This window comes from Megalobrama amblycephala, linkage group LG7, assembly GCF_018812025.1.
Source record: "Megalobrama amblycephala isolate DHTTF-2021 linkage group LG7, ASM1881202v1, whole genome shotgun sequence".
In the NCBI taxonomy this organism is placed as follows: Eukaryota; Metazoa; Chordata; class Actinopteri; order Cypriniformes; family Xenocyprididae; genus Megalobrama; species Megalobrama amblycephala.
The window spans coordinates 33,136,614-33,157,607 of NC_063050.1; the positions used below are offsets into that span (position 1 = coordinate 33,136,614).

At 39.7% G+C, this 20,994-nt stretch overlaps 1 protein-coding gene across 8 annotated transcripts in view; it reads right to left on the reverse strand.

Annotated features, from left to right (window-relative positions):
- Positions 1–368: 368 nt before the first annotated feature.
- Positions 369–20,994, reverse strand: part of rims1b (regulating synaptic membrane exocytosis 1b) — a 105,928-nt gene continuing 85,302 nt past the window's right edge. For 6 of the 8 annotated variants that reach the window (XM_048197136.1, XM_048197139.1, XM_048197138.1 and 3 more), the window contains 9 exons: positions 18,935–19,050; positions 18,444–18,604; positions 12,650–12,802; positions 9,341–9,555; positions 5,911–6,061; positions 5,187–5,293; positions 3,650–3,751; positions 3,300–3,439; positions 369–3,035 (listed from right to left, as the gene is read on the reverse strand). In XM_048197136.1, coding sequence (XP_048053093.1) covers positions 2,817–3,035; positions 3,300–3,439; positions 3,650–3,751; positions 5,187–5,293; positions 5,911–6,061; positions 9,341–9,555; positions 12,650–12,802; positions 18,444–18,604; positions 18,935–19,050 — 1,364 coding nt within the window. In that variant the 3' untranslated portion in view covers positions 369–2,816. Of the gene's footprint in view, positions 3,036–3,299; positions 3,440–3,649; positions 3,752–5,186; positions 5,294–5,910; positions 6,062–9,340; positions 9,556–10,952; positions 11,042–12,649; positions 12,803–18,443; positions 18,605–18,934; positions 19,051–20,994 lie in introns of those variants that run through there. The other 2 variants (XM_048197143.1, XM_048197142.1) reach the window with 2 other exon arrangements.

Here is a 20,994-nt window from a genome sequence, read left to right on the forward strand (position 1 = left end):
TCCATCATAGGAGGGTCATGGATGAGGTCATACAAGACCGATTGCATACAGATGTTATTGTTCCTCAATCAAATCTTAAAAGATGTCAGCCAACACTATAGGAATGCACTATTACATTATTGAATATATGTTCGGATATGTCTGAAGTTTAAGAGCAGGTCCAAAAGATTACAATTATTTATTTTCAAACTCTAAATGTAGTGTATCTCAAATCTGGGATAATATAATATGGGGCTGAGGTTCGTTTGTCTAACCATTGTTGATGGATAAAAAGTGAAATGAAAAAGAAAAGAACATATACATTGGGTTGAAAATTTCTTCCACACACTTTTTTTTTTATTTGGAAATAATAAAAATTAACTTTTTTCTTTTTCTTTTTTTAAATATAAAACATACACATCATATGAGCCACACCTGTATACAAACAGAAATGTTGCAGTGAATACTTTTTCTTTTTCATCATCTCAGTGAAACACATACTAGAAGTTGTAAACAGTCAGCATTGTTTTTCCCCTCTACCCAAGAATACTGATCAAAGTAAAATAAAAACCTGTCTCTCATGAATAAAAACAATCTTTTTTTTTTTTCTTTTTTTTTCTGATTTGTTATGTTCATAGCAGAGGTGAAGAATTCGGCTCGAAAGAACAGAGAAAATGACGATCTGGCTACAGCTTCAGAGCGGAGTGGTTCGGCCCTCTAAAAGTGACAGTGAGAGCTCTAGATTTGGACCCATATGATAAGAAAGGTGTCCGCTCAGCGGTCCCATATTGGGATGGTTGTTCTCAAAAGAAAGCCTTGGCCCCTTTGCAAATATGGCTTAACCACATGGTTATCTCATATTTACAACACATGCGCTAATTAGTCTCTGTGCATCTACATTTATATTTAACATGGATACTGTTATGTATGTATGATATATTTTTGACATTTTCTGTTTTGATATCGGTATACTCTTGAGTAACTTGATGGGATGTATACACATTTTATAGGTTAATTTCTGTGGTTTTGAGGTAAATTATGATTCAGTAAAATCTGTAAAACAGGAGGGAGGTTAGTTTTTGTTCAGTGTTACAGTACAGCACATTTCCCCAAAGGGATATAAAAGACTAAAAAGAAAACTTGAAGAAAAATAAAAAAATAAATAAATAAATGTTGCAACATTCAGCACCGAATGGAGGACATGGACTAGTTTTTTTTTTAGCTGATCTGAAAAGTCTGAGTGAAAGCAAATGGCTTCTTTTTCTTGGTTTATCTCTTATATTCAAGTACAAGCAAACTGTACAGTACATGCAACATACAAGCTGGCCTACAGTATGTTGAACTAACACATATCTATTTCTGTTACTTTTTAACATTTGTGTAGTCTGTTTTACAAAAATGTGCATGCAGCTGGGAACTGATCCGAGTCATGCTGCTCCACCGCACTGGAGGAAGGGGCCAGTGGCCTGATAGATGATTGGTGTTTATGTTTGTGATGGCAAAATCGGATTGGTCACTTCAACATTTACAGAGACACACAAAAGGAATTTGCATTTTTTTTTCTCTCATCTCATTTAAAAATCAAGCTTTTGTGCTTGCATTTTAATTTAAAATAAAGACATATGTGCAAGGGCTTGTTGAAGAGCTTGAGTCAATCGTGTGATCTCAGGGTGGTATAATTTGAAGGTGGCTTTTGATAAACCACATACATTAAAAAGGAAAATGTACGTCTACGCAATCACTTACCATCAAACAAAGTTAAAAAGTTAGTTTAGTGTCCAAAAAAACTCTATGTATCAAGATTTACTTAACAGATGAAAACGTAATTGTACAGATTTCCTTTACCAAAGACCCTAAATTAGAAAACGTACATGTACACAAATATGTTTATCTTGGTACATAGTGTTTTTTTTTTCCTCATTAACTAAATATATACTTTTTAATAGCATTTAATGATAAGTGCTACAAATCGGATTGAATTCACTGAATAAGATGATGTATTGCAACGTACTGAAGGATAATGTAATAGTTTAAGTTAACTTTAAATAAAAATGTATACTGTGCAAAGAAATTTGTATTTTTCCAGATACGTTGTCTTCGATCTCATTTTTAGCATTTCCTGTCATTTTCACAGCACACTCTTACACAAACCTTTTGATTTTCATAAAACGTGCCAGAGAGGTTAACATAAATAAATAAAATCAAACAAATAAAAAATAACTTCTAGAAGAGAGTGGCCTCTGCTAGCTGTCACAAGCATTGAAAACAGAGGAACTTTTTGGAGGATATGAACCATGGCTTTGGGTCCTCCAGGTTTAGGCACCAAGAAAGGCCCTGCCCTTCCAGACAACCTCCCCAGGGGACGCCCTACATCTTTCCAGTGCCTGACCTTTGACTTTCAGTACAAACAGGGTTTAGACAGGGCCTCGGCTGAGGCCCCACAATCCCTTGGTCAGAGGTCACCTTTGTTTTTGGGTTGATACATTCTGATGCTCTGTTAAAAACTATCTAACGTACATTTCTTTAATGAAGACTTGACTGAATATCACCCTGCTCTCTATGTCACCCCAAAGCGGTGCTTCCCACGTGCCAGTGTGCTAGACAGCCCTAAGTCTCACGCAACAAAAAGTGTGAGAAACAAACAACTTTGTTTAGGACAAACAAATTTGGCAGAACACAGGCTACCCACAAAGAGAAAAACATAAAAACAAAGTCACAGGAGTGATTGTCAGATTTTAACAAAGCTTTGTGTTATTTCATCGCATTTTCTGCCTGGCTCTTATTGTTGTCCCGTTGTCTCTCAGCTTGTATTGACTGTGCTTTATATTGTTAGTCCACTACGATCGAACCCCCGCAGGCGCCGGTGAACTGTCCAGGGATGTCTGAGAAGCACGTCGAGTTAGAGAGGCAAGAGTTGGGTCGACTAGGGAAGAAGGCGGGAAAAGTTTGTACCAGCCAATGACATTGCTGGACAGGTCCAGCTCCTCTAGTAGGATTTGTGCAACTCCCATGAAGGATTTGTGGTCCATTCGCCCATAATCTCCCCAGACAATTACCTAATAGGATGAAATCAACAGATTGTTTATTAATTCATCAGTGGATGGAACTCTCAGGTCACGTAATCAAAGTTAATAATATCTAATCTCACCAATGTGATATATTTAAACTAGACAATTTTTTTTTTCATGCAGCCCTGGAGGGCTTCAATGACATTTTCTCACAGACGTTTTCAACTGCCTCATCTAGTGGATTGAATCTCAGGATCTGCAAATAGAAACTAAATGTAGAAAAAAAAATGTCAAATAAGCCGCATGACTCACTTGTAACACTTTACCCTGTGGACTTTCTTCAAACTGCAGTGCTTGCTGGTACAGCGGGTCGAGTGTCTTGCGTGCAATTTTTGTCTTCTTCTTAGCTACATACGCCCCATTGTGTAGAAGATAGACTTTGACATATGGAGCTTTGATTGAATAGAATGGATCAAATTAGGCAGGTATTAACACAGTGCGTACTGACTTTACTGAACATATCAAGTATGACTAGCTCTGACAAATTTGGCTGTGTTCTGTATCACATAGAATTGCTTGATAGGTTATGTGGCTGAATAATATGATACATATGGAGTTTGAATCACAAGCAGTGAGTTCACAGTAGAGCAGAAAGGACTCACCAGGGAGTGATTTGGATCCTGGTTTTTGGATGAGACCACGTGCTCTTATCACCTCCACCTCCAGCTGGCCTTTCTTATTCACCATGCCAATCTGAATGTCACCTGGATATCACAGAATATGCAAATGAAACCAATCACTAAAAATGGCAATTTTATTTAAATGGTACATTTGCTTAATAGACTTATTCAAATGATTCATAAAAAAAAAAAAAAAAAAACATTATTTGACATACTGCAATTTCCCTAGGCAGTTACCTTTTGTATTTCGAAAGTAAGTAAATTAGGGATGTAAATTCAATGTATTGTATTTAGTACAAGTGGTCAAAGATGTCCATATGACAGACTGATGATTAAAAAATAGCATAGATGGATCACTGAAACGCATTCACCATGAACAGTCTCTAAAAACCTGATTGCTTGTTCAATGATATGGAAATAAAGTAAATTCTAAAGCAAATTTTTGCACAGTATTGTCTTTTCATTTGTCTGCCTCGATAACATGATGCCTTAAAAGGTTAGTTCACCCAAAAATGAAAATAATGTCATTTATTACTCACCCTCATGTCGTTCCACACCCGTAAGACCTTTGTTCATCTTCACAAATTAAGATATTTTTGATGAAATCCGATGGCTCAGTGAGGCCTCGATTGCCAGCAAGATAATTAACACTTTCAGATGCCCAGAAAGCTACTAAAAACATATTTAGTACAGTTCATGTGCCTACAGTGGTTCAACCTTAATGTTATGAAGTGACAAGAATACTTTTTGTGCACCAAAATAATGACTTTTCAACAATATCTAGTGATGGCATATTTCAAAACACTGCTTCGAAGCTTCACAAATATTTTGTTTCAAATCAGTGGTTCGGAGTGCCAAAGTCACGTGATTTCAGTAAATTAGGCTTTGTTACGTCATAAGTGTTTCGAAATTTCAATAGTTCACGTGACTTTGGCAGTTTGGTAGGTGAGCCGAACCACTGATTCGAAACAAAAGATTCGTAAAGCTTTGAAGCTTCATCGAAGCAAAAATCGGTCATCACTAGACATTGTTGAAAAGTCATTATTTAGTTTTTTTGCCGCACAAAAAGTATTCTCATCGCTTCATAACATTAAGGTTGAACCACTGTAGTCACATGAACTGTTTTAAATATGTCTTTAGTAGCTTTCTGGACATTTGAAAGTGTTAATTATCTTGCTGGCAATGGAGGTTTCACTGAGCCATCGGATTTCATGAAAAATATCTTAATTTGTGTTCCAAAGATGAACAAAGGTCTTACGGGTGTGGAACGACATGAGGTTGAGTAATAAATGACATAATTTTCATTTTTGGGTGATCTAACTTATTAAATTATATTAGTTCTTGGCTAATATGTATATACAATATGCAGTTGCTTGTGTAGATAGTCCAATTAATCATAATCAGTTACATATAAGTGAATTAAAAATTGTAAACGATTTACAGCAAATGGGATAAGGATTGGATGCTAGAAAGATTTTTTTTAAAAGATTAAAAAATAAATAAATAAATAAATTCTTACCAATTGCTGGTGTGGCTAGGGTTTGTCGACCAACTAGTTGAGCTGGGCCCAGTCCATCCAGGAAGTCACTGAACTGAGTCTCGACTCGAACTGCTGGAAAAATTGGACTGACCAAGACAAACGTTGTAATAAAATAAGGTGTTGTAAGTGTTGTTCTTTCTGACTTATAGTAGATTAATAAAAAAAATAAAATTGTTTAATTAGTCTTTTTTAATGATCAGTGTACCCAAAGTATGTGGGTTTGTATGCAGGAATTTTGTTCCCACAAACTTGAAGCATGTTTACATTTTTATCCATAATGGCAATGCCTGACTGACTGTTGTCAGGCTAACAGGAATGGCACTTAAGCAGGCTGCTATTTCTAGACAATAATAATCCCTTGTTTAAGATGGGACATTTCAGAATGGAAAAAAACAAACAAAAAAAAACAGAAAGTGTAAAATTATGTTGGATTATTGTAAATACAGGAACAGGAAATTGCTCCAACTGACCCTTGCTTTGGGACAGACATGTACATACAAGAACTAGCAATTGGTATGAAAAGATAAGAACAAATTTTTCCATGTTATTTTAGAGAACGCGTAACAGATGTTTGGAAAAGTATGTGACCAATGCAGTGTCTATACTAAAAAAAAATCCTGTTCTCATGGGTGGATAGGATACATAAATTTAAAAGTATAAAAAAAAAATATATAATCTAATAAAGCATAAGAAGGAAACTTACCTGCCCTCTGAGTTGTAGCTGTTCATGCTTCCGTTGTTGGATTCTCGGCTGGGTTGACGACTCATATTCCTCTGTAATTCCACAGCCATTCCCGTCTCCTGACTGCGCTGGATTGTCCCTTGACTGCCCTTCGACTTCTTATTGGATGCCTCTGAAGATGGACAGATTCCACAAACAATCAGGAAATGTACTTTTAAGACTTTAAGAGAAGTTTGTATCATTCATTTGGAGAAAAAAATTGGCATCTCTCCTACATAACTGTCTGTGATCAAGTTTTAAAGAGTTTGTTGACACCATGTCCTTTCTAAACAACTCTGGTCAAGCTGCAAACTATCTCTTTACCATGCTACATCCTTTTTGATGTTTGAAGCAGACAGCGAAATAATTTGACAGTGCTTGTAGCTCCCACTGGGATGTGAGCTAACCGTACTGCGTTAACCACCCCACTTTATCCCTAAAAAAGTGGGGGTTGGGTCATGTCTCATCCTGAATCTCCTTGTCTGATTACATAAAACAGAGAGAACAAAATGCTGTTCCCCCGCAGGTCTTTTCCTCTAATGTGCTTTCAAGACTTTTTCAAAAGGAACAAGCTCTGAGGCAGTGACATGAGTCGCCCGATGGAAAGTCTTATTATACCAAACAATGCAGAGTTAGTCCTGACATCTGAAAGCACTAAAATGGCCACAGGTGACCCTTTAAAAAGATACTATTCAGGTTTGATGAGGACAACCCATAGCTAAAGCATACATTTCAACTTGTAGCGAGATACTGATCAATGGCTGAAACAGGAAAAGTAGGCTTGATGTTTATGACTGCATTTTGAGTGTCCTCTTGTGTTGTCTAGTGAAAACACTTTAAAAACATCTTACACGCTAAAAAAATGTTTTGTTCGGTAACCAAAAAAAAAATAAAAAATGTTTAATTTAAGTCAATTTTGGGGTCTTTTTGAATGTTTTCTTAAAGAAGTCACTTAAGCTCACCAAGGCTGCATTAAATTGATAAAAAAATACAGTAATATTGTGAAATATTATTACAATTTAAAGTATAACTGTTTTCTATATTCTTGTGATGGCAAAGTTGAATTGTCAACAACCATTACGCCAGTTTTCAGTTTCACACTAACCTTCATAAATCATTCAAACAGACATATTTGGTGCTGAACAAACATTTCTTATGTTTTTTGTTTATGTTGTTGTTTTGTTTTTTTAACATATTGTTTTAATATTTTTGTCGAAAACATTGCATCCTTGCTGGATAAAAGTATTAATTTAAAAAAAAAAATATATATTACTGACCCCAAACTTTTGAACAGTAGTGTAGATTACATCAATGCAACTAAATTTTAAATTTTTTTTTCAAATCAGCTCCATAAGCTGTTATTTAAGTTATTTATTGTTTGAGAAAAAAATAAAAAATCTTGCATTTTTAATGCACATAAAATTTTATATAAAACAATTAATGTATAAAATAAAATAAAAAATAAATAAAAAAATAAAAACAATTACTGATTTACAATAAAAAAAAAATATCATGAAAGAGCACTCACAGTGTATTTAATTTCTGTAAAAAAAAAAAAAAAAGCAAAAAAAAAAAAAGTCAAAAGACTGAATGCCCATGAGAAGGATGCAATACTGAATAATGCAATACTAGAAATTGTTAAGGCATGACCATTGGACAGTGAAACGCTCATTGGGTCAGCAGGATTGGACAAAAACAGGTGGAGAAGAAAAGACACATGTTAACCACAATAGAATTATGAATTAGAGTGAAGAATTAAGTGGGAAACCATCAGAAACCCTTTAGTCTCCAGCGTCACCATTTTCCGGAACTGCAACCTACCTGGAGTCTCCAGAAGTGCAAGGTGTCTCAGAGACTTAGGTAAAAAATACTAAAAAATAACCCTCACCCAATAAGAATCACATGCTGAATTGTACATGAAGACTGTTTTTTATAGGCTTTATAGAAAGACAGATTGAGTGACTCTTGAAGGACCAGCAACACATCCTATTGTACCACTGTTTGAAGAATTTATTTTCCAGAAATATGATCAGTGTGTGTATATATATATATATATATATATATATATATATATAGCCTATATATAGAACCGGTAGTGTTTTTTGAAAAGAACCGTAACCGTGCAATATTTCTAAGTTTCGTTCCAAAAACGGTTCTGGTGTGATGGGTCGGCAAAGTGTGGGGAGCGTATCCTTTAATAGAGACGTCTCACATCATGAATATTATAGCAATGAATGCACTGAAAAGCCCTCGCGCTACTCAAATAGCCTACGTTAGATATCGAGAGAGAGAGAGAGAGATGCACAAAGCTGCACAATTGATCTTGATTTCATCACCCACATCTAACACTAAACCTAAATGACAACGATTCGCCCGTGTAGGCTATGTTAAATCTTTGACAAAAATAAAATCGCAACATTCAAATCTGCATTCGCGCTGCCATTAATCTAGAGTGCAGATGTCATGTTTAGATATAAACAGCTTCATGAACAATCTTTTCAAACACAGAGTATTATTATTTCTGTTACAAAAATACCAATTATCACAGAAGTATACAAAAGTTTATTATTCAGATAGAAACGCTGATGTTACAGATCAAAATAAAATAAATCACCTTCTGAAAGTAACTGGACTTCAAATAAGGACTAAGTGGCAACAAATTACTGTTAAAAATGTATCTATCACTGAATCATTCTTTCAGAAACAAGTCTTTATGAATCCAACTTACAAAAATATTCTGTTTCACCTGTCTGGGTCTTACATGAGTGTTTAAGCATCTTATTTGTGTTGAATTTGTGACACTTTACAATAAGGTTCATTTGTTATGAACTAACCATGAATAATACATTTGTTACTTTATTTGTTGATCTTTGTTAATGTTAGTTAATAAAAATACAGCAGTTCAAACTGTTCATGTTAGTTTACAATGCATTAACTAATGTTAACAAATACAACTCTTGATTTTAATAATGTATTAGTACATGTCGAAATTAACATTAACAAAGATTAATTAATGCTGTAGAAATGCGGTTCATTATTAGTTCATTTTAATGTAGTTAACTAATGTTAACTAATGAACCTTATTGTAAAGTGTTAGCGAATTTGTTGAGATTAACAATCTGTTAAATTCATTTTACAAGAATAATAAAAACAAAAAGAACAGTTTGAGTTGAGTATTGTGCATTTTTTCCCTTACTACTATTTTTTATTGGTTGTTTAATTATTTTAATGGAATCGGAACCGGAACCGGAAGTTTTCTTACGATTATATATGTAGTATTGTGGTATTATTGGTTAATATAAAATTTATTAACCAATAATGACCAAATGGCCTTGGTTACATCAGCATAAAGTAGGAGTTTCAACGTTTGGTGTTTACGATACTTTTGTTATAGACAGCTACAGACACTGACCTGTTTGACTGATCTGTGAGGTGCTTCGGCTGCGGCGGTTTCCCACAATAGCCACAAATCGAGCATTGAGGCTGGAGCGACGCTTTTTAGCTCCAGTTCCGACTGTTCCCAGGGCAGTGTCAGACTGGCTGCCGTCTGTTCGCTCTGATGTATTGATATCACCACTAACGCTTGTGCTTTTTAGCATACTCCGACCAGATGAGGCTCTGACTTGACTGAAAGCAAGAGAAAGAAAGACTCAAAAAGAGATGAAAAGTTGAGACAAATTACTTAATCCAGTATATAAAGGCAATAGTGAGACACTAACTGTTGAGAACCATATTCAAGATCTTAATGCTTTATTATTTTCAAGGTGTTTTTACAACACTGCCACATCACTGATTCTAATTAGCACAAAATAATAGCTGGTTTTGTCCAATCAAATTATTTTGTGCAAGCCAGTATATGGAAGAGAGAATATACAACATCTGTTGTTGGACAATATCATCTGCTTCTCCATATGAAATTATGTTGAATCATGACACTGTAGTCAAAACTAGTCGACAATAGTTTCAGACCCCATGACATCACTTGACAAGCACAGTTTTATTCCCTGTGTTTTCCTGAGTTTGAGTGAGACCGATAAAAAAAAAAAAAAAAATCATCCCTTTTTAAAAATAGCCAATAGCCTTTCGTTGATCTCATGAATCGCGATTTGCTACTTTGTTGCAGATGGAACACAAGTGTAAGTAGGCTACCAGAAGTAAAAATCTCAGATTTTGAACGATAATTTCTAAACATTAAAAGACAGACTAACTGTGAGCTACGAGGTTGTTAAACGATGATATATGTTTTTGTTGAAGCCATTAGCCTATATTATAGCAACATGTTTTTTACACAATCAAGTTCAGCAGCATAATTCCTGGTGAAAAACTGCACTACCCATAATTATGCAGAAATCTCCACCAGTCAGAGAATCAAATTGGTCTCTTGAATTACTCTTAAACTACTTAAACATTTGTATTCACAGTATGCATAATTTTGCAATAAATGTAATTGTTCTCTAAATATATAATATAACCAAACATCTTTACATCAATAGTTTTATAGTTCTTCATAATTTTTATTTGATTATGCCATTTGCAATGATTCATGGGATTGTAGTTCTTTCCCTAACTGAAGCAATTAAGTACACAGTCTTGTACCTTTGGCTTTTTGTCCGATTTTTAAACAAAGATTATAATGTTGATATACCTTTTTTAAATGCCTATGGAAAAAAATTCTGGGGTAGGGACATTCTCATTCTTATAGTAAGCATTTGATTGGACAAAATGCAATGAATATCAATATTCTGATCTATTTTCCTGTAAGAGACTGTACAGTTTAAATGTGTGTGCCTACTTAAAGTGAATTATGTTTAGGAGTACACTAGTTAACACAAAGGTGTTTTAATTCATAAGATCCTTAAAACTTGATTTACATCTGATTTAATAGAACTGTGATCATTAAAAAGCAACATGTTTGGATCAGTTGTGCAAACTGTCTATATTATGACACAGCAGCACACTTTGACAGTAAAGCCATGTCCTATGCTGCCCCCTGGGGGTTCGGAGGAGCTGCCGTGTATCTGCACCCTCTGAAGGTGTCAAGGTACTGCAGGACTGTCCAGTTGCACTCTCCCCATCATGTCTACACCCTAATCTCCTGTCTGTAGGCCGTAGGGTGGGGATGGGAAGTAAGGAGGTGGGTCTCTCTCCCACGGGTTGGAGGGCAGTGACAGAGGGGTGAGCAGACAGGGTTCTGGGTTTGGGAAGATCCAGTGCTGGCTCAGTATTCAAGCATGGGAGGTATGAGGTGAGGCATGCAAAGAGGGATCTAATACACACAATACAATACAAAGGACACACATAGACAAACACAGAGTGGCATGTGAATGAAGCAAAACACAAACAAATGAAATCAAACAGCATGCACAATGAACCTTGTCTCAAACTATATACATGATCTTTTTAAGACAGCAGAAAATAATATTCCAATGCCAATATGAGTAGTTGAGGTCTCTTTTTGCTAAAAGTAAGATATATTCATTTAAAAAATATATCAATATAAGGTACACAATATACATAATTAAGGTGTATACTTGATGCATAACATGATCATCATCAACATTTTAAATTTATATGAATGTTTAAAGATTAATTAATAGTTTAGACAATAAAACTGGTCAACATTTCTTTTAAGTTTTTTCACTGTTTTTAACCACATTTTTGTCTTCACTTGCTCAACTCATTCTAAAGGCTGTGACAAATGAACGTGTACAAATATTTCCTAGTTAATTTATATGTAATAAAATTGCATGGATTATAATTATAAAGAATTAGCTTAACAAATAAAATAGTTTTAGACAGAGTATAGTATATCACAATATACACATCAACTTGCCAAATTTACTTCATGTTAACTACCCATGTTTGTTTGAACCAAGCAGACTTCATCCACAGTGACACCTAGTGTGTGGCTTTAAACTGATATATAACTAAAAATAAAATAAAAACTGAAGATATATAACTGGTTAGTGAAGCCCAAAATGTGTCAGAGGCAGCAATAAATAGAAAAGACAGAAAGTTCATTTAAGGCATTTAATGATAGGATATGTATATGCTCTACTGTTTGAAGAGAAGGAATGCTCTTTATCCTCTTTTCATTTTTTTTCATCGTCATTGCCTCCATTCTATGTAAATTAGTCTTATTATAGAAAAAAGTAAGTGTTATTAATGTTGCACTATTACCACATATGATATGCAGGTGGTAAATGGAATTTCATTTAAGAGAGGGTTTTTTCTTTCTTTATTTCTTTTCTTTCTTTCTTTTTTTTTACATTTTCTACTGATCATGGCAGCAGTAATTCATCAAATGAGGATCAAATGCTTGTGAAGAACGCTATAACTGGGCCTATGTCCAGTCAGGCAAATAGTCAGGCATACTTTTTGCATTTTAAAGAGCTGACTACAGTGTCTGGATCACTGGGATCATAAAGTCCCAGTGAAGTATGACAGATTGAGGTAGTCTGCCAGTCTGCTAGATGAGGAAGTTTATATTTCAATTTTCTGGGCACTGTTTCTTGATTTGCATAGTTCCCTATAGCAAATCAGATGGTAAAACAATGCAGAATGTGCATACAAATAAACAGCACTATCAGCATAAATAAGATTGCTGAATACTAAATGTTGTTTTTGTTTTTGTTGTTGTTTCTGATATTAGGTTATAATAAGGTTTTATCCGGTGGTGGCTGAGGTGAAGACATGGGCAGGGGGAGCTGGTCCAATTTACCTCATATCTCCAGCCACCGTATGACGTCTGCGTTTAAGCTCCTCAGAGAAACGTCTCTTTCCCAGACTTCTCCTGTTGTCTGTCCCATTCACCCCCCATGAAATCCTTCTCTCCTTCTTCTCTTCTCCTTTACAACTCTCCAACGACTTTGACCTTTGACCCCCAATGCAATATGCATGCATGCAATAGAGCACAAGCCGTGATAGCAAGAAAGGTAAATCATGCAAGAAAGGTAAATCATGCAGGAAATAAAATTGTTTAAAAAGTAACAAGCCATGCATAAGACAGACAGCTAAAAGCATGCAAATGTCAAACACGACTAATAACAAAAAAGAAATATCACAACCTGAGGACACATACTTTTTGTGACCTGAATTGAGTAATAATTCTGCAATTTTACTAGGGAAAAATATTATTATTTGTTGGAGAGATGAATAAGCATTGTAAGAAACAATAATATAATTTAATGTGACCGAATAGAATATGATTTTTCAGAGTATGTAAAAGCTAAAGAGAGACAAAGAGTAAAAAGTAGAAAACCTATTTTAACTATTTTGCACTATTTTTTCTCATGTCCTATACAAACATTAAGTATGTGTGTATTCTGACCTAAGTCTTTTTCTTTGCCTGAATAGACAGCTGGGATACAGGTTCACCAACCCATTTGTGTGTGCAGGCTACAAAATCAACTTTTGCCCCAACTTCCAATGAAGAGTTAATCAAGAAAATGTGTAACTATATGCATTTTTATATAATGTCTCATTTACAAAGGTAACACTCATTCCCTGAAGGAGGGAACGGAGACCTACGTCGGAGAGACTGACAAATAGGAATCTTACCAGAGATTCTACTTTGAGTGTAACGCAGTAATGAGTGTTATGCACATTGGCATGCAATAATTTGCAGCAGCTGCTCTGCCATATAGCGTGGGTACATAATGAGCAGCAGGTGCAATGCATTCCTTTGGTTTTTGCTGAGGAGCAGAGCAGGTGACTCGGCATGCAGCGGGTACAGCGGCTGTGGCGATGGGACGTAAGTCTCCATTCCCTCCTTCAGGAAACGAGGGTTACCTTTGTAACTAAGTCTTCCCATTCAGTCTGACACGTTCGACGCAAGAATAGGAATCCCTACAACAGAGCCACAGTCGCTGCCCCCTTCCAGTGCCCTGTGCAAGCCTCCTGCTCCCTCTTGCCTAAAAAGACAATGGGACGACAAGTCTGCAGAGAGTGACCATCACTGCAGTTCCGTGATAATTCACAGTGAGACTATTGGATAACACTGGAAAAGCATGCCCACACCACTGGGACGGGAATGCTGTGAAAGCCACATTCTTCCCCAAAGGAATTATGTGGAGATGTACACATGTACTAACCACAAAGGGCTGTACTTCATATGGAAATACTAGGGTGACTCCATCCTGATAAGAGGTGTGTTCTCCCAAAAGGAAAGACACAGGCTTCATTTAGAAGCAACCATAGAAATTACACATATAGGATCCCCGCAGGGTCACACATATGGTAACCAGCCTGAATCCGGTTCTCAAGGATGCAACAGGGTATAGGCCTGGTTTCAGACGCTCTGTCACGTCCGGCTGCCAAGGGTGGTGGAGGACTCAACAGGGTCTGCCTAGGGACTCTTTGGAGCAATAAGCACATGTAAGCAGCAAGCCGACACTAAGCCAGGGCCTCTCCATGTCTCTGATCGGTTGAAGTAAGAACACAGGAGACCGGCTCGACACGAAGGCTATAGAATCTTGCGAACATGTTAGGTGTCACCCAGCCCACAGCTCTACAAATATCTGTCAGCAAGGCACCACAAGCCAGTGCCGAGGGGGTGCAACGCCTCTCATAGAGTGAGCATGCAACCTGAGCAGGCAGGGCACGCCTTGTGCTTGGTAAGCCAAGGCGATGGCATCCACTATCCAGTGGGCCATCCTCTGCTTGGAAACAGCTTTTTCCTTCTGCTGGCCTCCGTAACAGATAAAGAGCTGGCCTAAGGCTTTGAGCTCTGTCTATGTACAGTCGCAGAGCATGGACTGGACAGAGCAAAGCCAGGGCTGGGTCTGCCTCCTCCAGGGCCAGCGTTTGTAGGCTCACTACCTGGTCCTTGAAGGGAGTGGTAGGAACCCTGGGCACATAACCGGGCCAGGGTCTCAGTACCACATGGCCGTCACCCGGCCCAAACTTTAGGCACGATTCGTTGACCGAAAATGGCTGCAGGTCCCATATCCTCTTGATAGAGGCCAATGCGATCAGCAGCAAAGTCTTCATAGACAGAATCTTTAAGTCTGCTGACTGCAAGAGCTCAAAGGAAGCATTCTAAAGTGCTCAATTCACCTGAGCAAGGTCCTAAGAAGTTATGGAGGGAGATCGAGGAGGATTTAACCATCTTGCCCCCCAAGGAACCTGACAACCAGGTCGTGCTTCCCAACAGACTTGCCATCTTTGTGGTCGTGATATGCAGATATTGCGGCAGCATGACTTTGAGGATGGAGGGAGACAACCCCTGCTGCAGGAAGGAAAGCATGGCCCTGATTGAACATCTTCAGGGGTCATCTCGGTTAAAAGAACACCACTCAACGAACAGGTTCCACTTCAAGGTGTAAGCACATCTCATAGACGGTACTCGTGCCAAAGAGATGGTGTTAAGTACCTCAGGGGGTAAGTCACCTAGAACCTCCGTGTCCCATCCACGGACCAGATATGGAGTTTCTAGAAGTCTGGACACGGGTGCCAAAGGGTGCCCTGTCTCTGAGAAAGAAGGCAGGGTGGGGCTGTCGCGAGAAGCATGAGTTCTGGGCGCCAGGTCCAGTTTGGCCAATAGGGCGCAACTAACAAGTCCTGCTCCTCGATCTCCCTGACTTTGCACAGGGTCTGTGCAAGTGGGCTCAATGGGGGAAATGTATATTTGCGTAGGCCACAGGGCCAGCTGTGCACCAGTGCATCTTGTACTGATATGCCTGACTTGAACGCAAAGCGCAGGAACAGCCTGTGTTGAGGGAGAATCAAGATATGAAAGTACGCATCCTTCAGCTTGATCACTGCAAACCAATCTCGGGGATGGATGCACTTGAAAATGCACTTCTTTTGAATGGTAGCTTGTGAAGGCTCGGATTCAAAACTTGCAGGTCCAAGATCGGTTGTAACTCACCCCTTTTCTTGGGTACAATTAAGTAGGGGCTGTAGAATCCTACTCTCATATCGGCTGGATGGGCCGGCTCTATCGTGTCCTTCACCAGTAAGACTGCAATCTCCACATGCAAGACACGGGCATCGAACCCTTTCACTGATTGAAGTGGATGCCCCTGAACTTGGGGGGACGCTGGCCGAATTGAATCGCATAGCCGAGCCTGATGGTCCGAATGAGCCAGCGAGATGGACTGGGGAGTGCTAGCCAGGCTCGCAGAGGCTGTACAAGCGGGACCAAAGGGACCGCAGGCATAGTGGGGTAGCGAGGTGGAATACAGGGATGGGGGGGCTCTCTTTGTGAGAGTGTGCTGTGCAACACTTACCTGGTTCCTCGATTGGACAGAGGGTGCAGGAGAGGCTTTGATTGCCTTCTTGGACCATGCGCTGCTGGCCACTGATAATAAAGAGGGGGATGAGAGTGGAGAGGTCTCTCTCCTCACCCTGCTCTCTGAGCACTCTTCGGACCCAGAGATGAAGGAAACTGCACTTTTATTGAAAAATTAACAAAGGTAACAAAAGTCACTCATCCTAGGGCCTTTTGCCTTTGGTTTTGCCGTCCTTCTTGGTGGGGGCCTGGACAGGCCCCGCTTGCGACCGGCTGCACGGCACCACTTGGATGGAGGCTGCTGTGGCACGGGAGCAGGGGCAGCCACATGGGGAAACCCTTGGCGATGAGTAGACTTTTGCTGTGGCCGGTGGATGGGTGGAAAAAGCAGCTGACAGCTGGGGATGGATGTGGCTGATGGCCTCAGACTGCTTCTGTACAGGTGAGAACTGCTAGGGGCAAAGTTCTTGACAGCGTCGCCAAAGAGGCCGGTCTGGGACATGGGGGAATTAAGAAACCTGACTTTGTCGGAATCCCTCATGTTGGCCAGATACAGCCAGAGATGGCATTCCTGGACCACCATCGTGGACATCGCATGACCCACTGACCACACTGTGACCTTCGTCGCCTGAAGTGCGAGGTCCGTTGCGTTACAAAGAGAGAACTTACGGATCGTGACCACTCTTGTGTAGGTCCTTCAGTGCCTTGGCCTGATGGACCTGCAACAATCCCATAGCGTGTTGGGCAGAGGCGGCTTCCCCACAGGCCTGGTAAGCCTTGCCGGTAAGGTCGGATGAGTGCTTGCAGGCCCGGGAAGGGAGACACAGCTCCCCCCACCAGGTGGAGTTAGGGCACAGTTGCATAGCAACAGCCTGCTCCACAGGAGGGATGCGTGTATAACCCTTCATCGCCCCGCCATCAAGGGTGGTGAGGGAGGAGGAGCCACTGGAACGGTTTCGGGCAGTAAAATGTGCTGTCCACGAACCCGTGAGCTCCTCATGCACCTCTGGGAAGAAAGGAACCAGGGTGGGTGGCTGAGAACTAGCACGCGCCACCTCGAGATACCAATCATCCAACCTCGAGGGCTCGGGACACGGTGGAAAGTTCTACAAGAGCCCGACCCTTTTGGTGGCCCAGGAAAGCATAGCCATCATCTCCGGATCTGACTTGGGCAACACTACCGTTCCCGAAAGGAGGGAACGCAGCCGAATCATCATCTCCAGAGAAGTCAGGCTCACCCTCTGATGCAGTGATCAACATCCGATCATCTGGGGGATCCCCAAAGGATACGGCTGGTATACACCTTTTAGATTGTCCAGCACGCTTCCTCGGCAGCTGTTCTGGCTGCGGAGTGCAGGAGGGATGAGGGTTCAAAGGTGGTTGGTTCCCTGAAGGAAGTGTGCTCACCATAATCCTCAGATCACCGGTACCACTGCCCTAAGCAACCCTCTGTGGAGGATTGGATTGTGGCTGTGGCTCCGCCCCTTTTTAGGAACTCGAGTCTCAACCGCAAATGGTCATCTTCCCGCAATGGGTACATGACTCATCCATGAACGCCGCCTCAGCGTGCTTGATGCCCAGACACGTGAGACAGCGATCGTGACCATCCCTCGGGCACCAGGTAACGACCGCATCCAGAAACACACAAGTAGAATGTCATCTTTAAAAAGATGAAAGCTCTACTTTTGTAAGCTCTTTCAGGGACTTGCTCTTTCTAAGTGCTGAAGCACACAGGGGAAAGGTTGCAGCATTGGCTTGGCCTCTCTGGCGAGATTCCTATTCATCGGTCTGTCTGATGTGACCGACTGAATGGGAAATATATTTTCATCGGGGTAGTTAAGATTTTTGTAATGTTTTTGAAAGAAGTCTTTTATGGTCACTAAGGCTGCATTTATTTTATTTACATTTAAAATAGCTGTTTTCTACTGCAATATATTTTAAAATGTAATTTATTCCTGTAATGGCAAAGTTGAATTTTATATATTTCACGTGTTTTTTGCTGCAAAAGCATTTTACACATGCTAAATTCTAGTCATCAGAAGACACATTTTTTGAGGGTTTATATGTGTAGCTTGAGGATTCGTGTAGCTTGTGATGCTTATATCAATGATGGTCACACTATCATTCTTACACTTTGACTAAAACCATGTATTCTATTTCATTTTCTAATAATAACAGCCACTGCAAATGAACTCCAATATTTGCCATTTTTATGCATTACTTGCACAGTGTTAAAAATTGGCCCCTGTGTATTTGTTTCTGTGCATGTTTATAGGCTAACCTCATTCTCCCATGCGGCCTCTCAGACTGAATGGACATGTAGCTGGTGGCGCTCAGCCGTGAGGCACTGCTGGCATGGGAGATAGCTGAAACATCGCTCATGTCACTGTCCGATGACCTCGCAGACATGTTATCACAACTCCTCCTCTGGTCCTTATACATCTAAACCATGAAAAACAAAAATAAATATTTTAATCCATTCTTAAAAACAATAAAACTTACAATAAGGAATGTGGGTGAATAATGAAATTTTGTGAAGGTTTATTTAAAGGGGCAGTTCACCCAAAAATGAAAATTCTGACTACCATAGTATTTACTACCATAACATTCTTCCAAATATCTTGTTTTGTGTAAAGCAGAACAAATAAATTTATACAGGTTTGGAACAACTTGAGGGTGAGTAAATGATTTTTGGGTGAACTATCCCTTTAATCATCAACCAGCACTGCCAGACAAATAAGTTGGAGACCTGAAAGCCAGTTTAAGACTCACATCTCTCCTGTTCTTGAGCTCTGCCTCTGGGTCATGACCAAAGCTGGAAGAAGAGCCTGGCCGATAGGAGGGCACTCTCATCTGCAACTGACGAGCCCGCTCCTCCACTGCTAGTGCTACAACGAGAGAGAAAGAAAGAGAAAGAGAGAGGGTACAAAGTGATCTCGTTTAAAGTAGCACAAAAAGAGTGTTAATTAAAAAAGAAATAAGAACATTCGGTCAATAGTTTGTGAACAAATTGATTTTTTTTTTTTTTGTGGAAACTATACTTTTGTTGGAAATGCACATAAATATTCACTGCTTAAGGCAAGACACTACAGTCAAAACCCTTCTGTTTTCATGCATTAGTCAATTTTGAGATTTTGTGCTATTTTGCTTCCATAACAGGTCTTCTTTCAGACTAGTGGGGGAAAAAAACACATGTAATGAAAGCATTTATTTTATTATACTTTATATATTTGCTATTTATCTTTTTTTTCTCAAAAAAATAAAAAATAAAATAAAAAAATTCTCATGCAGTGAGCCAGAAATTTTACATACAACAAAGGTTCCAGTTTTATTCCTTTCTATATGCTGAAAGTTCCCTTTCAAACTCTGTAATGGAGATACACTATGGGAACACTTCGTGTGAGCCAGTGTCTGAAGCACATATGTTACTTGATTGGCTACTGCAGCCAAGTGAAGTCACAGGTGTGCCTGCAGGGTATATTAGGGAGCCTAGTCATCAGCTTCTTGTTCAGCTGTTTGTTTGTCTTTGCGTGTGAAGATTCTCTGTGTGTCTGTGGTTAGGAGAAAGAAAACACCATGTCTAGTGCATTTTGGACATGTGTCACGCCATGTCAAAGATATATAACAGATGATTCTCATGATTTGTTATATGTCTTGGAGCGAAGCACACTCAGTCAGCCCTCGAGCGGGCTGGTTGACCACTTCACAGTGGAAAAATCTCCATTCCTGCCTGATTCTTTTCAAGGGGGATGGAAGCCAGGAGTTTGTGCACCACAGATTGGGTCCCGCAGCTGCCAAGGCTTTGATCATGGAGGTCACAGGTTGAGCTAGCGGAGTAGCTTGAGACATGTCTATCCCCTTCTCAAACATCACACGTTAGCTCTCCAGCTCTTTGAATGATTCTTGTGGGTCATAAGCACGACAGTGAGCCTTCCCTCCCTCCCCAATTTCTATAATGAAGTGGTGAGATTTTGGAACAAACCATTCTCAGGGCTGTGTTCACACCCCTCAAGCAAACAGTTTCACTAATGTGAAATGGCTTGCTGAACACGGTTCTTCTAGGATGCCCCAGACTAAAGATTCACTTGCGAGCTATCTCGTCCCGGGGCAGTGTCTTTGTGGACGGCTCCAGCCCTGCCATCAAATCCTTGCCAAATGGCATCCAGGCTCATTGTCAATGCATATGTGGCTGTGGGCCAGGAATATGGAGCTTTGCACAATGTCAATGCCTGCAAGCCTACCAAGCCTACCAAGCCGACCTACTAAAGGATCTCGACCTGGGTAAGGAAGTATCTCAGGACACATATGCACCACATCCCCTGCCACAGCTGAGGTCCTACATCCCCCTGTTGCTAACCCTAGAAAGAGACAGGATGAGGCAGCAACCTCACAAGAAGCCTAAAAGGAAGATCTAAAAGAAGTCATTTCAGCTAAGAGGCAAAGAAAGCCAAACACTTAGGGTCCTTTTTTGGCTTCTCAGGGGTTGGTCCTCATGCAACCTATATTAAACACGATTTCTGGAGAAGTAGAAGCATAAGCTCTCTCCAGCACTGAGCTTAGGGGATTGAGGAATAATATCTATCATGACTGTTCACTTCTTGGATGACAATCAGACTATTGCAGTAGCACTGGCTCAGGTATCATCCTTCCCTGAGCCTGGGAAGCGCAGTTGCCTTTATATGAAACATATGAAACTGCACATTTGCTCCATTTGCTTTTCAGTTGATTGCCTCTGGTTTACAGCGCTGAATATGTGTTTCCCTTGTAATGACACTCTCTATCAAAGTTGGCGTGTTCACATGTGGAAGTGAGCAGCCGAGCACACACTTTGG